Source organism: Danio aesculapii, chromosome 17 (assembly GCF_903798145.1).
Source record: "Danio aesculapii chromosome 17, fDanAes4.1, whole genome shotgun sequence".
Classification (NCBI taxonomy): Eukaryota; Metazoa; Chordata; class Actinopteri; order Cypriniformes; family Danionidae; genus Danio; species Danio aesculapii.
In genome coordinates, this window is record NC_079451.1 from 44,599,023 (window position 1) to 44,622,096 (window position 23,074).

Sequence of the window (23,074 nt, forward strand, 5' to 3'; positions counted from 1 at the left end):
TTTTAAAATGGCAAAAGTGGATTTGAACACACCCTCAGTGCATCTGCGCTGTGCGCTTTAGACCATGCTCCAGAGCAGTGGTTCCCAACCCGGGGGGTCGCGACGATTTTCAAGGGGTCGTCAAGAGAACAGTTTTTTTTTTTTTTTTCTTCTTTCTTTCTTTTTTTTCTTTTCTTTATTATTATTATTATTTTTTTTTAGTTTTTTAGGAAATTCATTTCATTTATTAAATAATCCAATTCTAATTATTTGGGGGGAAAAAATTCATAAAAGAGATTTCATTAACATCGAGAATGTTTTACAGCGTATCGCGAGAGTGGGAACGTAGCCCAGAGCTTACGTTAGCAAAAAAAAAAAAAAAGACGCACCGAAGAGAAGATATGGCAAAGCGCCAGGGAGGAGTTAAAAATGAATGTGCTAAAAAGAAAGCAAGGATTTTTTGGATAGTTATCTTGAATTCAGTTTTATTAAAGCAATAGACAAGGTAAAAATTGAGTGTGTCATCTGGTGACAGACTAGCGAATGAAAGCATGAAGCCCTGCAAACTAAAGAGACATCAGAGCACCATACACCCACAGACGGTTGGTAAACCCAAAGAATTTTTCCTAAGGAAAAAAGAACTTCTGTCAAAAAGACCGAGAACATAAGAGAAGCTTTTACTAGAGCTGGAAGTGACAATAGGCATGCCACGGTTGCATCTTTTGAGTGCGCTCTCCTAATTGCACAATCAAAAAAGCCGCACACCATCGGGGAAACTCTGCTCAAACCCGTGTGTGTTAAAATGGCAGAAATAATGTGCAGTCTGCAGGTGACTTCAAGACTAAAACTGTACCTCTGTCTAATAATACAATAGAAGACAGAATTGTCAGAATGGCAAACGATGGTGAGAACATGTTAGTTGAAAAGTTAAAGATGAATAACTTTTATATCCAACTTGATGAAACCTCTACTGTGGCTGATGAAGCAATACTCATTGTAAATGTGCAGTACATTGAAGACGTCGAAATAAAGCAAGACATACTTCTGTCAACTAATTTGACAACACGAGGGGAAGATATTTTCCACGCGATTGACACGTACTTCACAAAACATCACGTTTTTTTTAAAATGGCAGTGTTAAAATAGGGGTCTCCTGTAAAATAAGTTGGGAACCACTGCTCTAGAGCACTGGTGTCAAAGCCAGTTCCTGGAGGCCCGCAGCTCTGCACAGTTTAGTTCCAACCCTGCTTGAACACACATACCTGTAGGTTTTAGACAAGCCTGAAGGACTCAATTAGATTGATCAGGTGTGTTTATTTAAAGTTGGAACTAAACTGTGCAGAACTGCGGCCCTTCAGGAACTGGCTTTGACACCTGTGCTCTAGATTGTGAAAATGTATAGTTACTTATGTCTAAAAAATGTAGTTACATTTGTATTTATCTTGTGACCGCAGGTTCCCCGACTGTGATGAGTCTTACCCTCGCGCCGAGGATCTCCTGGTGATCGATGACCCCACTGACCAGTCGCCCATGTCTGTGCAGCGAGACTATGGTTTCTGGTGTCCCCGCGAGCTCAAAGTGGAGCCTGATCTCGGCTACACGTTTCTCAGCGTCCGCGACTGCTCTCCTCCCTGTCCCAACATGTACTTCCGGCGCGAGGAGCTGACCTTCGCCCGCTACTTCATTGGCGTGGTGTCCATCGTCTGCCTGTCCGCCACGCTCTTCACCTTCCTCACTTTCCTCATCGACGTTACACGCTTTCGCTACCCGGAGAGGCCAATCATCTTCTACGCCGTCTGCTACATGATGGTTTCACTGGTGTTTTTTCTCGGCTTTCTATTGGAGGATCGCGTGGCTTGCAATTCCGCCAATCCCGGCCAATACAAAACATCCACTGTAACTCAAGGCTCGCATAACAAGGCATGCACGCTGCTTTTTATGGTCTTATACTTCTTTACGATGGCCGGAAGTGTGTGGTGGGTCATTCTCACCATCACTTGGTTTTTAGCCGCAGTTCCCAAATGGGGCAGTGAAGCCATTGAGAAGAAGGCTTTGCTTTTTCATGCCAGCGCATGGGGGATACCGGGCATGCTAACCATCGCGCTGCTGGCTTTAAATAAAATCGAGGGCGATAACATCAGCGGTGTGTGCTTTGTAGGTGTGTATGATGTTCAGACTCTGCGCTGGTTTGTTCTGGCTCCTCTGTGTTTGGATGTGCTGGTCGGGGTGTCTCTGCTGCTGGCCGGCATCGTGGCCCTCAACAGAGTCCGCATGGAGATTCCTCTGGAGAAGGAGAATCAGGAGAAGCTGGTGAAGTTCATGATCCGGATCGGCGTGTTCTCTGTGTTGTATCTGGTGCCGCTGCTGACCGTGGTGGGATGTTACTTGTATGAACAGACGTACCGCTCTGTTTGGGAAACCACGTGGGTGCAGGAGCGCTGCAGAGAGTACCACATACCCTGCCCGTTCAAGGTAAAAATCTGTTTAAAAATGTCATTCTGCTGCTTTATGGTGATTTAAAGGGGTGGTCCAATGCTATTTTGCATAGTTATTTACACTAGGGCTGCATGATACTGGGAAAATATGCAATATTGTTGAGTGTAATATTGTTGAGTTGTAATAACAAAATTTCTTAAGATATTACTTACTTGCAAAATGTTATTTTCTCAGTAATAATTTATGCGTACACTCTGTCATACACCCGGCGCAATAAGAAACAAGGTGTGTATGGTGTGATTTTGTTATTTTCAGAGCCGCGCAATAGTAATTTTCACATTTTGCGCCACGTTGTTTACATAGCAAATCCATTTGCACCACTTTGAGGACTCATGGGTGTGCCGGTCTATAAAGGAGGTGTGTTAAGGCGCATTGTTACTATTTTGAGGAACTGAAATAGACTGCGCCATTGACCAACTAAAAGCTGGTCTAAACTGTTAGTTATGTGCCTATGCAGGTCTAGACGCTTACACTAGGGGTTGAACAACTTCAGATTTTTGATAGTCGACTTTTATGTTATCAAAGTCGACGTCGACTAGTTGCTGTTGACATCATGGATAAAACACAAGACGCAAATGTTTTGCAGCACGCCACAATTTGTGATTTATTTGTAAGAAAAATATATTCACATGCTCTTTGGCAGCTCATAACACGTTGCAAAACAATGCAACATTACCAATTACTGATTTTAGTGCAAAACAAATGCACGGTCAACACATTCATTTCGTTAATAATGCAACATTAGCACCCGGGCTAATTTTACTGCTAAATAAATGCAGTCAACACATTGATCACTGCACGTTCTAGAAAGAATGTAACAATAACAGATATTTTAGTGCAGAAGTAAAGCATACGTTGTCAGTACACAGATTCATGTGAAGTTATTCATAACATAATGTACAAAAGACATAGGCTATAATGTTATGTCAAGCCATATTACACTGTCAGAGACTTGCTCAGATGCATATTTACCGCTATGATAGTGCATGCTAGTAAGTTGCTCAAAATCCTGCTCATGTTGGGTATTTTCACAGTTGGCTCATCTTGGTCACTAGACATCTCCTCGCTGCACATCGTCACCCTGTTTACCGGGGATAATGTTTACACGCTGTGAAATTTGTCACACCTCCGCGACTGCGCACTTCACAGTTTCTGTGTGCTTCAAGGTTCGTTCACAAAATATGTCCATGTCTACGCTTTGCAGAGGGCAACAGCCAATCACATTACTTTTCCAGGGTTTCGTAAACGTGATTGGCTAGCATTTGCTCTAGGGTATTAGCATGAAGCGATCTAACTTGGATCTGTTTGATGATTTAAAGTTCACTCAAAGTTCACGTGAATCTTTGACGCTGACATAAGAAAAATAACATTTAAAAAAATTACTGTAAATAATCTGAGGGCAGTTTCATTCAGGTCAAACCATGTGATCTGCGCAGCGCGACTAGTCGACGTCAATCAAAAAGCGTCACTGCAGAATATTAAAGTCAATTAGTCGGTGCAACCTCTAGCTTACACATTGCTTAATACAAGAGATGTAAAGATTCACTGTGAGCCGGTTGAAAATCGATTAAAATATGTGACTATTCAAACCAGTAGAAATGCTGAATGAATTGCGATACATTTTTTGAACAGAGAGTGCTGTGTTTACAGGCGCAAACTCGCTGTACCTGCACATCTGCGGCGAGCAAGAGGTGGGGTGGCAAACTGAAATGACAGCAGTGAAGTGCACCAGGCAAAACACAAACTGTGCGCAAATATTTCAAAAAAGCGTTTACTTACACTAAAAGAACAACAAATATGATGCAGCACAGTGAAAAACTGTCACACACATCTATACGCAAAAAACCTATTAATAAGCCAAACATGCGGGCTGGATTATTTGCAGCTCCGCCTTCTGCGACTAGTGCTATAGAGATCACCTGGTGCATCAGTGTTTTCATAGCGAAAGTGTGAAGTTGTTTTTTAGACTGAAAGAGAAAGTTGTTCTGTTACAGAAGCAGGTAGACTACATGGTTTCCGCTACATTCATTCTTCCATGGCGCCATGATCCCGCCACGGCTACATTACAGCCTCTCATTCAACACATTCAGTCATGTTTTTTTAATAGCAGGTGATAATCGCACCAAAGCGTATTAAAAGATAAGTGAATTACAACAGCGCAAACTTTTCTGTAACAGTAGTAGTGCTGTGCGTTATTTGTTTCCCTTTGAAGGTTACGTGCTGACTGACTGGCAGGTGTGTGATGCGTGAGACCAGCAAACACGACATATAGCCGTTTCACTTTACTTCAGGACGCATTAATACCACTCTGTAGGTCTATTAGAGACATTCATAAATATTCCTTGCAAATCAAATAAATGTTGGTGACATACTCGTTACGTAAACGTGCTAAATCGCACTTCAGCAGCGTTTATTAGAGAGTGCACAAGAAGATCAGCGCTTGAGCAGTGTATATTTGAGGAGGCGTTCAAGAAGTTTTGAGCACGAACAGAGGAAATCGGTGCGCAAGCAAAGAGATTCGCATGCTCGTAGGCCATTACATAAATGCGAATGCGATCTTGTAATACTGCGCTCACGGCAATTGTCATTGAATTAACTCCACAGGTAGTTGGTAGATCTGTGTAAAAAAGGCCTGCCGCCACAGCTGGAAAAAAAATCCTAGAGGAAACACTGGACTATTTTCACCCTCTCTTTTTCAAATTGTTTTATGCATATTTTAATAATTTGATTTATTATTATTGAATATTTAAGTGTTCAAGATGATCTTTTCTTAAGTGTATCATACTGATACTTATGCTAATCAATTATACAAGTAATATTAATTATTCACCTTCATAATCATGTTTAACTATATAATTAGTAATTTTATAATTTATTAAGTTTTTTTATGCCAGTGGCCAGTCCCCTGGATTAGTGGGCCTATTGACCACCTCAGTACACACTGCTCTCTGGTTTAGAAAAGGCTTTCCTCTCCACACCAGCCATCTCAGTCCCCAGTGAAAGAGTTTTTTCATCAGCAGGGGACATAGTAAATGTGCAGAGATCTCAGCTTATGCCAAAAAACAGATATTTTGATATTTCTTTAAAATATGTCAAATCCCAGCACACACAGTTTTAGTTTGTTTGTATTAGAGTATTTTTTGTATTATTAGTTTGTATTGTTCTTTATTTATTTTTTTTTATTTTTTTTAAATAGCAATTTGGTTATGGCAGAACATAGATTATTTAGCAAAAAATGTGTAGCATTTAAGGAAAAAATGAAACTGCTCTGCACCTTAAATTTGTTTCAAATAATTTTGTTAAAATATCGTGACTAAATCATGAGATTAGTATGGTGAATCGTATCGAATCGTGAGTCTGGTAAATTATTACATTCCTACTTAATACACACAGGATGTACAGCAATACACAAATATCTTTACACATGAAAAAAAATTAAAGGAATAAACTGTTACAAAAATTATTATTTTCTGCATAAATATAAAAACCACTGCCTTCACCTCGGACCTTCTTTACCATAACTCAGTTGTTTGACCACACCTCATCATTATTGTTCATTTATTGGTTTGCTGGAAATTAGAACTGAATTTAGAAATAGTTTTGAAACAAATCGTTGTGCTTAACAAACGAAATTAAGTATGTAGGCTAATGGATGTCTTCAATGGAGTGCGTACAACACCGTTTTCTTATCCACGAAAGTAAAGGAGTAAAGAGTAAGAGTAAAGTAAAGAGAAAGTAAAGAGGCAGAAGAGAAGAGGCTCATTCTTTATCCTTGTGCTGCAGATGGTCTGTTTACCTGTTTTCTCGCTAGTGAAGCATTCACTTTTTCCACTTACAAAGTCTGCCATGTAAATAGCAAATGCGCCATGGCGCGACTCAGCGGACTCTTAAAGGGAATGTGAGATGAGACTCTGATTGGTTTAATGTACTTCATGCTCAAAACACACCCATAACTCATGAATAAGTACAACCCTGTTAGACCATGTGCCGGCGCACAGACTGTATTTTCCCATAATTAAAATAGCAGAGATGGATTCGGAAAAGCCCTTAATGCTTTTGCGCCATGCGCTTTAAACTTTGCACTTAGATAGTTAAATTAGAGCCTCCAGACTTTAAAACACCACGAATTACTGAAAACCTTCAACTCTAGGATCAGCTTACAGCGCCTACTGGAGAAGTGGGGATGAAGATCGTAAGTGCCCCATCTGATTTGGACAAACATCCTATGCATAAAGAACACAAATTAATTTAATTTATCACAATTTCCTGTGATATGGATTTTTCATCTACTATTATTGCGATACCGATAATCTTTTGATAAATTGTGCAGCCCTAATGTTTATAGTGTTAAAGAGTTGTACTCATGTTCAAGCATGGATCAATGTTCAAAAAAGGATTTGGACAAACACTGAGTATTTCTTCTCCAAAAATCGTATTTTGGATGGTAATAAATTTCATAATTATTATTTAAGCTTAGCTGTTTATTTTGTAACAGAGAGCGGAAATTACTACATTGCCACTATTCATTAATCAGCAAGAAGTTTTAAATAATTTGAATAATAAATTTTCATCACCTTTTTAAAATATTTTAATCATAACAGAACAAGTTTTTAGAACAAGATTTTAGTTTGTTTTCCCATTAATATGTGTGGTAAATATACTGTATATATTACAGTCTATAATGATGTAACGTAATTTCAGCTATATTTAGATATTTTATTTTCGCAAAACATATTTAATTATTTTTTAGTACATTCTTGCATTTTAATAGGTTTTATGTGTATATAGCATTTTTATTGTTTTTATTTGCTCATAAATATTGTAAATAAGTGATATTGTTAAATATTATTACAATTAAAAAGTACCGTTTTCTATTAATACATGTACAATCAAAATAAAGAATATTAATGAATGCCATTTATATTATATATTATTATTATTATTATTATTATTATTATTATTATTACTTAAATATATACATTATACATAATTACTGTCACTTTTGCTCAATTAAAAGCATCCTTGTTAAATATATGTTGGGACTGTTATAAAAATAAATATTCAATTGTTCATATTATTTTAACATATTTTTGTCTTTAGATTAGATTACTGTAAGTCAAGTGCACTCTGGATGATCACAAGCATAATCTTTTAAGCCTCAAATACTTTAATAACACCATTAAATCTAATCTTTAGCAAATCTCAATAATTACCCATTTTTCATATCCATCACTTAAAATAATGTACGTTTATAATGGTGCATGACTAAATTCAGCTGTAGCCTTTGAAAATGACAGATTTTAGTCCATTTTGCAGAAACATACAGTAAGTAAATAAATGCAAAATTTAATAAATATGTATTTGTCAGCAATAGCATGGAAATAATTCTCTGCTTATTGGTATTGGCAAGAATTTTTGGAGAAAAAGGGAACAAAGGTTATTTTCATGTTGTATTTTTATATTAAAAACTATTTTATCATCAATCTTATTTTATCTTAAAATCGAATCTAATTATATCACATTTTTGTGTTAGCCTTTGTGTTAGATTTGAAGAGCCCCTATTATGGGTTTTTGAAAATGATCTTCCATGCAGTGTGTAACACAGCACTAATTGAATGGAAACATTGAATGGAAGTCTGAAAGTGCACCGTGTTTAAAACTATTGATTCTATTTAGTTGACTCATAATCAAATAGATGATTCATCCTTTGTTTGAATCTTTTGCCTGCACGCGTCAACGTCGATGCGAGACATCGCCAAATATGAAGTGCCAGATCCGGTAAAACACGAACGCGTCTTTCTCTTCAAACACTAGCGAAGTGAACAGGATCATGGGATTGAGCATGATTCGAAAATTACTATCACTGAGAGATGGCCAGACATGCGGCTGTGGGGAATAAAGGGTTCAAGTTAATTTTCACAACAACACCACAATATAGCCAACCGTGTGCTCTGTTTGTTCCTGTCATTTTTCTAATGATTGATACAATAACCTACGCTGCAACGCAATATTTGCCGGCCATTTGTTAAAGGAAGGATCAGCAAAGACTACTAATGTATGGGACTTTGTCAGTAACTATTACACAGTTTATACAGAGCAGTTTCTTCTTCCTCCAGATCCTGTTAGTGTTTCTCCTTCTTACACAACATGAAGTATGATTAAAATAGTTGCCTCATTTTCTGTAGTTTGCAAAATGTGTATTTAATTGTGTGTTGTAACTTGTAATCGCTCCGTGTGGCTTGTAATCACTTATCTATTATAGATCATTGTAGGGCTGTGCAATTAATCGAAATTCAGTTTCGATTTTGGCTCCTTATGATAATGAAAAAACATTAATCAAGATAAACGATTATTGCATCATACGCCGCCCCCTTTCCAGTTGTACACATTTGTTGCTCTGCAAACCTCAGTTTGATGTGAAAATGACTAAAAGCATGTACTGTAATGTCACTTTTGCAGCACGGGATGCGCATCATTCATTGATGAACATTCGAGTCATTCATGTTTTTAAAAGTGTGAAAGAGACCGCATGCTGTTGTGTGTGTGCGCGCACTCAGCCTCAGAGACGAGCAGAGCACACACATCTAAAGTAATCTTAATGTGAGCGCTTTAATGGTCAAATACATAAACATTTGTGTCAAAACGCGGTGTTTAGTGATTATTCATATTAATCCTCATTTATGTAATAAACAAACGAGTTGAGAATCAAAAGACAGGTGAAAGAGAAACTATAAATCAGAACCGTACTGCTCTTAAAGTGACAGTGCGCAATATTCCTGCTGCCGACTGTTTTGATCATTAATCAAACAACAGAAGGACAAAATCACTCACTGCTCTTGACTGAAGGGCTTTTGTAGCTATAATTTAAGATTTTTCTTACAGTGAAGATGCTTAAAGCACAGTTTGTTTCACATTTTATCTATTGTATTTATTTCCCTTTCCTTATTTACAGGGAGGAAAATGACTCAGAAATCAGAATTATTAGCCCTCCTGAATTATTAGAGGGCTTAATTAGGGTAATTAGGCAAGTCATTGTATAACAGTAGTTTCTTTTGCAGACAATCAAAAAAATGTATTGCTTTAGGGGGCTAATAATATTGACCTTAAAATAGATTTAAACCTGCTTATATTCTAGCCAAAAAAAACAAATAAGCCTTTTTCCAGAAGAAAAGATATTATAGGAAATACTGTGAAAAATTCCTTGCTCTGTTAAACATCATTTGGGAAATATTTTTAAAAAAAAATTCACAGGAGAGCAAATAATTTTGACTTCAACTGTACATCATTTTGAATAATCGTGATTACAATTATGACCATAATTATGTCATATTATGATGATTATTTTTCCCATAATCAAGCAGCCCTAGATCAGTGCTTGTACTGTATCTCTTGGGTTAAATCTTTATGGGGCGTCCAAAACCACATTAAAAACGTGACGCAGGCTCCTTTCTTTACCGATTTAAATGTGTTGTGTGATCGTGATCTCCACACTCCTGTGGCGCGGTCAATTTTCAAAATAGTTTAACTTTGCCACTGTGTGGATTAATGCTTAATGTGTGTCGTTGTTATTACTCGGGGTTATGGTTAAGAATAGGGTATGTGCGGGTGTTTAACTGCACTGCTTTAATGGGATAATTGGGTAAAAATAAATGCATCAGCCTGTTGTTAGAGACCCCAAAACCAAAATATGACCTTTTATAATGCAAAATAGGGGCTCTTTAAATAGATCAGAAGATTTTTTGTTACTTGTTTATTTTAGTATGATCATTAGGTAAATAAATAAATAATAAAGCTAATAAAATTAGTATTTCTCTCTAGGGAAATGTTAAATCGCATTGTATTGTTATTACAGCAACAATGCTGCATATCTAGCTCTAATTTATTGGATTGATTTACTAGTTTGATATGGCTGACTGAATGGAGATTGTAGAATCATCTCAAGCTTCGACAAGAGCCACGTTTGTAGAAAATCTCCAGCGTGAGGCTTGTTTTGTGCGGGGAGTGAATGGCGTGTGTGATTGGATCCAGCGCAGTGATGCATGAGGCATTTTTATTACAGTGTAAGTGAATCCGCTCAGCCTCTCCTTCCACACAATAATACTTGTCACGTGATGCAGTAATTCTGTTTCTGCCTCCGGCTTCAGCTGTAGATCAATGCCTGCATTCATCCTACACACTTTACTGTTTCTCTAGCCCAGCTGATAGAGGAAAAAACACTCCGATATACAGTACGACTGATCTGGACTGTTGGATAATATGCCGTTTTTCTTTACTGAAATTGTTGATGCTTTACTCATTTGCCTTCCTGAGTAATATTCAGAAAGAACTATAGTTACAAAATCAATTGTTAAAAAATAGCAATTAAAAAAAAAAAATAAAAACTACATAAAATTATTAATTTAGTATATTATTATAAATTGTTTATATATATGAAAATATTTTTGGTCCATATTGACATGACAGCATCATGCAGTTGCTGCAGATTTGTCGGCTGCACATCCATGATGTGAATCTCCCGTTCCAGCACATCCTAAAGGTGCTCTGTTGGATTGAGAAGTGGAGACTGTGGAGGCCATTTGAGTACAGTGAACTCATTTCCATGTTCAAGAAACTAATCTGAGATGATTCGTGCTTTATGACATGGCGCGTTATCCTGCTGTAAGTAGTCATCAGAAGACGGGTACACTGTGGTCATAAAGGGATGGACATGGTCAGCAACAATACTCAAGTCTGTGGCGGTGGCACGATGCCCAGTTGGTACTAATGAGCCCAAAGTGTGCCAAGAATATATTTCCCATAATATGAAAAATAAATAAATAAATACGCAAATAAATAAATAAATATGGAAATAAATAAATACGCAAATAAATAAATAAATATGGAAATAAGTAAATATGCAAATAAATAAATAAATATGGAAATAAATAAATATGCAAATAAATAAATAAATATGGAAATAAATAAATATGCAAATAAATAAATAAATATGCAAATAAATAAATAAATATGCGAATAAATAAATAAATATGCGAATAAATAAATATGGAAATAAATAAATATGCACATAAATAAATAAATATGCAAATAAATAAATATACAAATAAGTAAATATGCAAATAAATAAATAAATATGGAAATAAATAAATAAATATGGAAATAAATAAATAAATATAGTAAATAAATAGCAAATAATAAATAAATATGGAAATAAATAAATATGGAAATAAATAAATAAATATGGAAATAAATAAATATGCGAATAAACAAATAAATATGCAAATAATTAAATAAATATGCAAATAAATAAATAAATATGGAAATAAAAAATAATTCAATAATATGCTGCAGTAATATATTTTAGTAACTAAACTGCAATATTCATCGTATCTTACCTACATTTTAAGAAACGTGAAAATTTTATTTAATAAATTTTATTTATAAACATGTTCATGACAAATTTTTCTTCAGTGAAAGTTGAATGCTTAAATAGTTTTTGCCTTCCTGGGTAATATTCAGTTATGATTTTTGGATGATGTCTGTCAGTTAATAAATTGCTATTAATATATCACACATTGTACACTGTTCATTAATATCTTGTATTAGTACAGTTATATTGTTTATAATATATAATATGTATATGCTTTATAATATGATTTAAGAAATCGAAAATGTGGGGAAAAAAACAACATTTGAAGGCATTCTTCTACCTAGGCATTTTTATTATCATTCACGACATTAAAGCATTTTAGTTTCAGGCATTATAATAGATAGCACTATGCATAAGAAAACATTTGACTTAAATATTAATAAAACACTAATCTAAAACAATGCAGTGGTTAGCATTGCGTCTCACATCAAGAAGATTGCTGGTTCGAGTCCCGGCTGGGCCAGCTGGCATTTCTGTGTGGAGTTTGCATGTTCTCTTCATGTTGCCGTGGGTTTCCTCCGGGTGCTCCGGTTTCCCCCACAGTCCAAAGACATGCGTTATAGGTGAATTGAATAAACTAAATTGGCTGTAGTGTATGTGTGTGGATGAGTGTGTGAGTGTTTTCCAGTACTGGGTTGCAGCTAGAAAGGCATCCGCTGTGTAAAACATATGCTGGATAAGTTGGCGGTTCATTCCACTGTGGTGACCCCTTATTAATAAAGGGACTAAGCCAAAGGTAAATGAATGAATGAATGAATATATCACTAATATGTCTGCAATTTTTTTAATATGCTTATATGTGTGTGTGTGTGCGTGCGTGCGTGTATGTGTGTGTGTATATATATACAGTGAGGTCAATAAGTATTTGATCACCCTGTGATTTTTCAATATCTCCTACTCAGAAATCATGGAGGGGTCTAGAATTGTCACCATAGGTGCATTTCCGCTTTCAGAGACAGAATCTAAAAATAAAAATCCAGAAATCACGTCGTATGATTTTTTTAGCAATTTATTTGTAAATTACTGTGTCAAATAAGTATTTGATCACTTGAGTCAAAAATGTTTAATATTTGGTACAGAAGCCTTTGTTAACAATTACAGAGGTCAAACGCTTCCTGTAGTTCTTCACCAGGTTTGCACACACTGCAGGAGGGAGTTTGGCCCACTCCTCCATGCAGATCTTCTCTAAATCTGTCAGGTTTCGGGGCTGTCGCTGAGCAACACAAAGTTAGCTCCCTCCAAAGATTTTCAAATTGATTTAGATTGGAGACTGGCTAGGCCACTCCAGAACCTTGATATGCTTCTTACGAAGCCACTCCTTGGTTTTCCTGGCTGTGTGCTTTGGGTCATTGTCATGTTGGAAGACCCAGCCATGACCCATCTTTAATGCTCTGACTGAGGGAAGAAGGTTTTTGCCCAATATTTCACAATACATGGCCCTGTTCATCCTTTCCTTTATACAGTGCAGTCTTCCTGTCCCCTGTGCAGAAAAACACCACCAGAGCATGATGCTTCCAGCCCCATGCTTCACTGTAGGTATGGTATTATTGAGATGATACTCATCATTCTTCTTCCTCCAAACATGGCGAATGGAGTTAAGACCAAAAAGTTCTACTTTGGTCTCATCTGACCACAGGACTTTCTTCCATGACTCCTTTGGATCATCCAGAAGTCCTGGCAAACTTCAGACGGGCCTTGACATGGGCTGACTTAAGCAGGGGAACCTTTCTTGCGATGCATGACTTTAAACCATGACGTCTTAATGTATTACTGATGGTAGCCTTGGAAACGGTGATCCCAGCTCTCTTCAGGCATTGACCAGCTCCTCCCGTGTAGTTCTGGGCTGATTCTTGACCATTCCTAGCATCATTGATACCCCACGAGGAGAGACCCTCCGTGGGGCCCCAGTCTGAGGGACACTGACAGTCATCATTAGCCTCTTCCACTTTCTGACAATTGCTCCAACAGTTGTTCTTTTTTACCAAGCTGCTTGGCAATTGCCCCGTAGCCTTTCCAGCTTTGTGAAGGTCTACAATTTTGTCTCTTGTGTCTTTTGATAGCTCTTTGGTTTTGCCCATGTTGTCACTTAGACTTTTGACTGATTTTGGGCTGCACAGGTGTCTTTATGACAGCTAACAACCTCAAACAGGTGCTACTAAATTAGAATCATGAGCAGAGTGTAGCTGGACTATTTAAAAGCAAAATAACAGGTCTTTGAGGGTAAGAAATCTGGCTGAAAAGCAAGTGATCAAATACTTATTTGACACAGTAATTTACAAATAAATTGCTAAAAAATCATACAACGTGATTTCTGGATTTTTTTTTTAGATTCTGTCTCTGAAACGGAAATGCACCTATGGTGAAAATTCTAGACCCCTCCATGATTTCTAAGTAGGAGATATTGAAAAATCACAGGGTGATCAAATACTTATTGACCTCACTGTATATATATTATATATATATTCTAATGCTAATATTTATCAGCATATGTATTTTACCTAATTGTTAAAGTGTGAGACTATTAAGTTATTTTAATATACCATATTTATAACACAAGTATTATTAATTTCATTTTAACAGTACAGCAATCAGTACTAAAATGCACATTTAGTGTTGACTATTACAGCTTAATTATCAATGTCAGCTGCATCCACTGGTTCTTCATTGAAACCCCAAATTTCCTGCACGTGGCAGATATTTTAATCCTCCTCTTGCTGTAAATATGATAATCCTGACAGGTTTTGAAGGCAGCCTGCATTAGTGTTTTCTGTGACCGTTATAGATGTTTTCTCCAGTGTGTGGGATGTGTTTTTTCAGTGTAATGCTGTGATGTGTGTGGTGTGTCCAGCTGCTTGGAGCAGAGGAAGAGCAGGAGAACAGGCCGTTGTTCAGGCTTGTGCTCGTGAGATAAAGCAGGATTGTGTGAGAGCAGTGAGCTGTGCTGTCTGAACCAGCACACACACACACACATGCTTCACATTTGCACACACTCATGCTGATATAGGAAGAAAATGCACTGGTTATTATAGCTATTTTTCAAATGTCCAGATCAAATTAAATAAAGCCTTCTATTATAAATGAATGATTAAATAAATATGTTATATACTAATATAAATATAGTTGCAAAGGAAATGTTTAATGTTTCTCTTTTACATTTATCTTGACATATTAACCAGGGCTGCACGATACTGGAAATATTTCGATATTTTGTTTTGCTGCCATATATATATATATATATACGCAATGTGGATTGATGATTTTATTAGATGATTTAAAGAGCTCTATTGAGAAGATTTCATTAATTTAGATCGACTGGGATGATCAAGTCTTCAACCATGCAGTGCATTTGCATAAAATATAAAAAATTACAAGTGTATATAAAAATATGACAGAGCAAACAAAAAAAAAGTGAAATAAACAGAGTGCTTTATGTTTTCTGGGGCAGGTAAAAGCATTATGTACAGAAATTGAACAAAAAAAACATGGTCATGATTGTAAAAATATTTAAAAATAATAATATCTTAATCAGGCGATGCAGTAAGAAGGTCGCTGGTTCGAGCGTCGGCTGGGTCAGTTGGCGTTTCTGTGTGGAGTTTGCATGTTCTCACTGCGTTCGTGTGGGTTTCCGGGTGCCCACTCCGGGTGCTCCGGTTTCCCCCACAGTCCAAACACATACGGTACAGGTGAATAGTAGTGTATGTGTGTGTGTATAAGTGTGTATGTGTTTTCCAGTGATGGGTTGCGGCTGGAAGGGCATCCGCTGCATAAAACAAATGCTGGATAAGTTGGTGGTTCATTCCGCTGTGGCGACCCCAGATTAATAAAGGAAATAAGCCGAAAAGAAAATGGATGAATGAATGAATGAATGAATATCTTTATCTTTTAATCTTTAATAAATAATCTAATCCTGCGCAGTGACTAAATCGGATACACACATTGCGTTATCGATTTTAAAACGATATATTTTTCAGCCCTAATATTAACTAAAATAAAAAAATAAGAGAGAATCCGGTTATGGCGACTGAGGAGTATTCGTGCACGCGGACCGTTCCCAAAAAATGTTTCAGTTTTGTCTTTTAAACTCAATACTTTTGTTGGTATCTGACAGTATTTGTTTATCTACTGTTTTGTGACTTAATTCATTTTTGAAATGTCAAAAGGAAGGGGCAGACAGGTCGATAGAGAGAGTAGGCTCTCATTCGCTGATCATGTGTTACATGGCGACCTTACAGCCTCCATCGCAGAAAACTTCAAAACATCTTTCCAAACTCTGGCAGCCAAACTAGATAACATTCAATCCACAGTGGCTGCTTTATTGGAACTTTTTGCAAGGGAAAGGTTTCTCATTTGCATTTAGCTTGACATATTAACTAAAATAAAAACTAAAAACAACATAAATAAATAAACATAATACTAATAATAAATAAAAATGTTTTATTTGAACTAATTGCGAAGGAAATGTTTCTCATTTACATTTATCTTGACATATTAACTGAAATAATAAAAATAATAATAATAATAATAACAAATAAATAAAAATGTTTTATTTGAACTAATTGCAAAGGAAATGTTTCTCATTTACATTTATCTTGACATATTAATTAAAACAAATAACAACATAAATAAAATAAATAATATAATAATAAACTAAAGATAAATTAAATAATAAAAAGTTTAGCTAAAATTTTAAAGGAAAAATTGCCAAGATTGTAGCAATGTATTAAATAACTAACTGAACTAAACCAAAATGAATTAAATAAAAGGACTATCTGGACATTGAAAAATATAATAAAATATAATAATAAAATGATTTAAAAATGTTTATCAAAAATGCAGAGCAGAATTCACAAAAATGTAGCAAAGATTTAAATAACATTTATGGTCAAAGATGCAGTCATGGGCAAAATTATTGGCACCTTTGAAAAATATAGGCAAAGAATGTAAAATATTCACATTTTTAATAAAAAAAGGTGATATTTGGTGAAAATCTGGTGATCAAAGTTAATTAATTAATTTATTTTTTGCTCATATTTACCAAGAGTGGCAATAATTGTGGCCATGACGTCTGTGGTGCTGAGAGTGTTGTGGAGTGAAGAATGAATACAGTGAAGGAGAGCCTGAGGGTGGCAGATCACTGAAGCATGACCAGCTGGATGAGGAATAGTGTGTGTGAGGTATTCCCTACATTATGAAGCCCAGATGTCTCCACATGTATAGAAATAGTCTTTTTTTTTCTCCCCATGAGGACAATGGCTCACACATTAATCATACAGAATGAAGGATTTTCAATATGTAAAACTGCACTCAATGTCTGACTGTTAGGTTTAGGGGTATATTTGGGGTAAGAGGATACAATATACAATATTTACAAAGCATAAAAATATATATTTTTTATAAAACCTTGACAAATTTTATTGTCATTCAGAATACTGGTGTACACAGAACAAAATTTCATAGCATTGGCTCTGCAGTTTCAGTAATGATGACACTAAACAATAAGTAAATAGAGAACAGTAATCATATATACAGTCTGTCCTTCCTTAACATCAGGTGTTATCATACCACATGTTGAGTTTCCTCCTAAAATTTCCTCATTGGACGGTACTGAGATTGATTATGTTGACTGTTACAAATATCTTGGTATCTGGTCAGATGGTAAACTGTCATTGGAAACTCACATAAATGAATTGCTCAAAAAGGTTAAAGCCTATATTGGTTTTTACAGAAACAAATCTTCCTTTACGCACTCTTCAAAGCAGCATTTGGTTAAATTAACAGTGTTACCAATTCTGGATTATGGGGATTTAATTTACAGATCAGCTTTAAAAACTCTCCTTTACAAACTGGATGTTATTTACCATGCAGCAATTAGTTTTGTTATTGGTGTGCCATTTAATACTCATCACTGTCAACTGTATTATTGAACTGGCCTTCTCTTCAATCACGTCGACAAATTCATTGGTTTCTGTTCATTTACAAAACTCCTATTGGGAAAACTCCACTTTATTTACAGTCACTTCTTAACATTCAGTAAACATGTGCAAATCTGCGCTCTAGTTTTTTGTTAACCTTTGCATCCCCAAAGTTCGCACTTCATTTGGTCGCTACTCCTGTCAGTTTTCTGCTGCTGATGCTTTGAATCGTCTGCAGTAGACCTTAAAGCTCAACACTTTTATTCCATTATCAATCAATCAATCCAGTTAATAGTACAAGATCACTGTATTCTTGCAGCAGCTCACTGATGCCCTGTCAGTTACGGATAAACTCGTTCATTTATTTGATCCGCTCCAGATGCGCCTCTGCTGTTTCATTTATACACTTCACCCCTGGACACAATGTTTGAAATGCATGTTATCACACAAGACACACAAAGAGCGTTCATAAAGGTATAAACATGTTAGACAGTCTTATTCGCAGTGTTTGTGAGATGTATTCCCAAAGATGTTACAATATAGTCTTTTTTTTCTAATGTGATTGCCATCTGTTTACGTTGAGCGCTCCTGTGTTTGTCCAGAAACATGGCCGACCGCAACTCGCCGTGACGTAGATTCCCGAGCTCTATCAGAACAACCTTAATTTAAAACAATTAAGGGGTTTTAACAATGGACCGCTTGGGGATTACTGCTTTAATGGCTATGAAAAGTCCTGATTAAGATAGTTATACTTGTACTTATTGTTTCTGTGTGTGTTGTGCAGGTGGAGCAGACCAGCAGGCCGGATCTCGTGCTGTTCCTCATCAAGTATCTGATGGTGCTGGTGGTGGGCATCCCGTCAGTCTTCTGGGTGGGCAGTAAAAAGACCTGTTTCGAGTGGGCCGGTTTCTTCCACGGCCGCAGACGCAAAGAGTGAGTTTCCTTCATCGGTGTGATGCTGTTCACTGGAGAAAACACTCATCTAACATTAGCTGAGGCTCGAACCAGCGACCTTCTTGCTGTGAGGATACTGTGTTAACCACAGAGCCACCGTGCTGCCATGAAAAGACTTATAAATGTGAAATATTTTAAAGCCAGCATGAACCAGCAGAGGGCGGTGTGATTAGCACTGTCGCCTCACAGCAAGAAGGTTGCTGATTCGAGCCTTGACTCAGGTCAGTTGGCATTTCTGTGTGGAGTTTGCATGTTCTCCCTGTGTTGGCGTGGGTTTCCTCCGGGTGCTTTGGTTTCCCCACAGTCCAAAGACTTGCGCTATAGGTGGATTGGGTAAGCTAAATTGTCCGTAGTGTATGAGTGTGAGTGTTTGTGGGTGTTTCCCAGTGATGGGTTGCAGCGTGAAGAGTATCTGCTGCGTAAAACATATGCTGAATAAATGACGGTTCATTCTACTGTGGCGACCCCTGATGAATAAAGCTGAAAAGAAAATGGATGAATGAACTGGCAGTGACTTTTATTTCAGAATGTTGATGTAGTTCCAACTGAAACAGAATATTAAGTAGGGGGGGGGGCTTTCTTTATCACATCATTCTCTCAAACTAATGGAAAAATGGGTGTGGCTAAGAATATTGTGACTGAAGCATCAAACTGACATCATCAGAGAATGATCTCCACTCCAAACACAGAAGCAAATGATCAGACTTTGATTGAGGATTACCAAAAACAAGCATGTGCTGTCAGTGGATTAACTCAGCACGGGTTTATTGTTCACCTAAAGAAGAACAATGTGTGCCAGCAAAATAAACACTGTGCACTTTGATTTCAGACAGTTTTAAGTGAGCTGAACATGAACGTTATCTGAAATGTCTAACTTCACTGCAATGTAAGTGGATTTGGATAAAATCCTCTGTCAAAAGCATAATTGGAAAGTATGTGTGTGCGTGTGTGTGTGTGTGTGTAGCAGTGGTGCGGTCCACGAGAGCCGGCAGGTTCTGCAGGATCCAGACTTCGCTCAGTCTCTCCTGCGGGACCCCAACACTCCAATCGTCCGAAAGTCTCGCGGGACGTCCACCCAGGCACCTCCACACACGCCTCCTCCACACACCTTGCCATGCTGGACGACGTGCGCAGCAAAGCCAGCAGCGTTCACAGCAAGAGCAGCTTCCACAGCAGCCTGCAGCGCTCCAGAGACGAGAGGTCAGACACACACACGCTGATCATCACACATATACACACACACACGCTGATGTTGTCATGCAGGAGGATACACTAAATCTCAGACATGTATACTGTATAGCATGTCAGTTTGAAATATCAATGTACATTTCCAAACATTATTTTTGTATTATTATTTGTTATTTTGAGTCTGAGAACAGCCAGTGCTCCACACACACACACCACACCACCCACACACACACACACACACACACAGATCTGATCTGATCTGATCATCATCCACACACACACAGATCTGATCTGATCATCATCCACACACACACAGATCTGATCTGATCATCATCCACACACACCAGATCTGATCTGATCATCATCCACACACACACAGATCTGATCTGATCTGAACATCATCCACACACACACAGATCTGATCTGATTTGATCATCATCCAGTCTGACTGGAATGACATGAAGAAACAGAACAAACTGAGACGCACTCAATGCAGAACAACTTTGGCAACATCTTGAAGATGCTTTAAAAAAGTGACCTGCCAAGCTACCTGAAAAACTGAGCAAGTGTGCTAAATGTTTCAAATGCAAAGTGTGGTCGTACCAAATGTTGATTTGATTTAGGTAATATAAGTTCATATATTTAATTGATCATTCAAATATATATATACTGATTTTTTTATTTTTTTTAAAGCATGCTCATTTTACAGCATTTTTTACACAAGTGCCAGTACAGTACAGTACTATAGCTGTGCGTGGAGGTTGTTTTGAAGCATCTTAGAGATGTTGCCAAAGTTCTTCAGGATTTAGTGTTTGAAAATGTAAATTGATATTTCAAACTGACATGCTACAGAAAAATATAGATATAACAACTTACTAGTAGCAGGTTGGACCCCTTTTGCCTTCAGAACTGCCCTAATCCTTTGTGGCATAGATTCAACAAGGTAGTGGAAATATTCCTCAGAGATTTTGGTCCATATTGACATGATAACATCATGCAGTTGCTGCAGATTTGTTGGCTGCACATCCATGATGCCAATCTCCCGTTCAACCACATCCCAAAGGTGCTCTATTGGATTGAGTTCTGGTGACTGTGGAGGCCATTTAAGCACAGTGAACTCATTGTCATGCTCAAGAAACCAGTCTGAGATGATTCGTGCTTTATGACATGACGCGTTATCCTGCTGGAAGTAGCCATCAGATGATGGGTACACTGTGGTCATAAAGGGATGGACATGGTCAGCAACAATACTGGATCCATGCTTTCATATTGTTGATGCCAAATTCTGACCCGACCATCCGAATGCTGCAGCAGAAATAGAGACTCATGAGACCAGGCAAAGCTTTTCCAATCTTCTATTTTCCAATTTTGGTGTGCCTGTGTGAATTGTAGCCTCAGTTTCCTGTTCTTAGCTGACAGGAGTGGCACCTGGTGTGGTCTTCTGCTGCTGTAGCCCATCTGCCTCAAGGTTAGATGTGTTGTGTGTTCAGAGAAGCTCTTCTACATACCTCGGTTGTAACGAGTGGCTATTTGAGTTACTGTTGCCTTTCGGTTTGAACCAGTCTGGCCATTCTCCTCTGACCTCTGGCATCAACAAGGCATTTGTGCAGAACTGCCGCTCACTGGATATTTTCTCTTTTTCAGACTATTCTCTGTAAAACCTAGAGATGATTGTGTGTTAAAATCCCAGTAGATTCTGAAATACAGTTACAGATTCAGTTTCTGAAATACTCAGATCAGCTCGTCTGCCATGCCACGTTCAAAGTCACTTAAATCCCCTTTTTTCCTCATTCTGATGCTCAGTTTGAACTGCAGCAGATTGTCTTGGCCATGTCTACATGCCTAAATGCATTAAATTGTTGCCATGTGAGTGGCTGATTAGAAATTTGTGTTAAAGAGCAGATGGACAGGTGTACCTAATAAAGTGGCCGGTGAGTGTATATACTTGGTGCAGAAGTCCTAGGCCATTTATATATTGTCGAAATCTTCCAGTGAAAGTTGAATTAGTTTTCAAATATTTCCCAAGTGCTGTTTTACAGGAAAGTTTTCTGCATTTATTTGCGTTTATCTGTCTCCTCATCTTTTTAATTTCCTCTGCGCTTTTCCACTCATGCATTCCTGCACTGTTAGTTTGTTGCTGATCTCCTCGTACAGTCACACGAGTGCAGACACGTCCAGTTGCAGCTTTAAAGAAGCCTCAACTTTAATAACCCAAGCAATATTTCCTTTTTTTCTCTGTCTGATCACAGGTTCACCTCATCCACCCACAGGGGCCTGGAGGAGCGTCCAGTGTACGGGAGTCTGCCAAAACTCACAGATCAGCAGCCGTCCCGCCACAGCAGCACTCCAGAGCTGAGCCACACGCCGGCCGTCAGCGAGAGCCAGCAGGAGGAGCAGGAGCAGCCGGAGAACGGGACCAGTGCGTAACACACACACACACACCTGCAGCTCACACTATTAAAAGAGGAGCAGAAACTCAATGCAGGAGAGCTGACAGAGACGTCCCAGCCCATAACTCTGAGGAACAGGAGAACAACATACACCACCAGACAGTTCAGATCGGTGGGACTTTTCAGAGTTTTTGGAAAGAATCAGTTCTGCTCACCAAGGCTGCATTTATTTGATCAAAAATGAAATAAAAGCAGTAATATTGTAATAGAAAAGATAAATATTCATATATTTTTTAATATGTACTTTACTCTGCAATTCAAAGGTTTCATTTATATATATTATAATGTTTTATATATATTATTATTATTATTCATTATATATTATTCAATTGCAGGGTAAATACATAAGAATATATATGAACATGTATATATAGTTTCAGTATATTTTATTATGTCATTTACTCTGCAATACTAAGCTGAGTTTTATTAAAACTTAAATATAATTCAAATAAAAACTCAACTATAAATTGCAGAGTAAATGACTGTTTTCATTTGAATTATATTTAAGTATATATATATATATATATATATATATATGCGTATAATATTTTTGAAGTATTTTCATGTAATTTACTACAGACTGCAGTCATGATCCTCAAAGTGTCACATGATCATTCAGAAATCATTATAATATGAATATCGTTGCATTTCTGATTATGATCCATGTT

General features: G+C 37.3%; 1 protein-coding gene across 1 annotated transcript in view; it reads left to right on the plus strand.

The window, feature by feature from the left end:
* The window catches only part of fzd3b (frizzled class receptor 3b), an 82,479-nt gene extending 59,816 nt beyond the window's left edge, over positions 1–22,663 (plus strand). Inside the window, 5 exon segments of the mRNA XM_056477583.1 lie at positions 1,434–2,451; positions 18,599–18,747; positions 19,736–19,842; positions 19,845–19,968; positions 22,206–22,663. Of these exon segments, the coding sequence (XP_056333558.1) occupies positions 1,434–2,451; positions 18,599–18,747; positions 19,736–19,842; positions 19,845–19,968; positions 22,206–22,383 (1,576 nt within the window). The 3' untranslated portion in view covers positions 22,384–22,663.
* Positions 22,664–23,074: the final 411 nt, after the last annotated feature.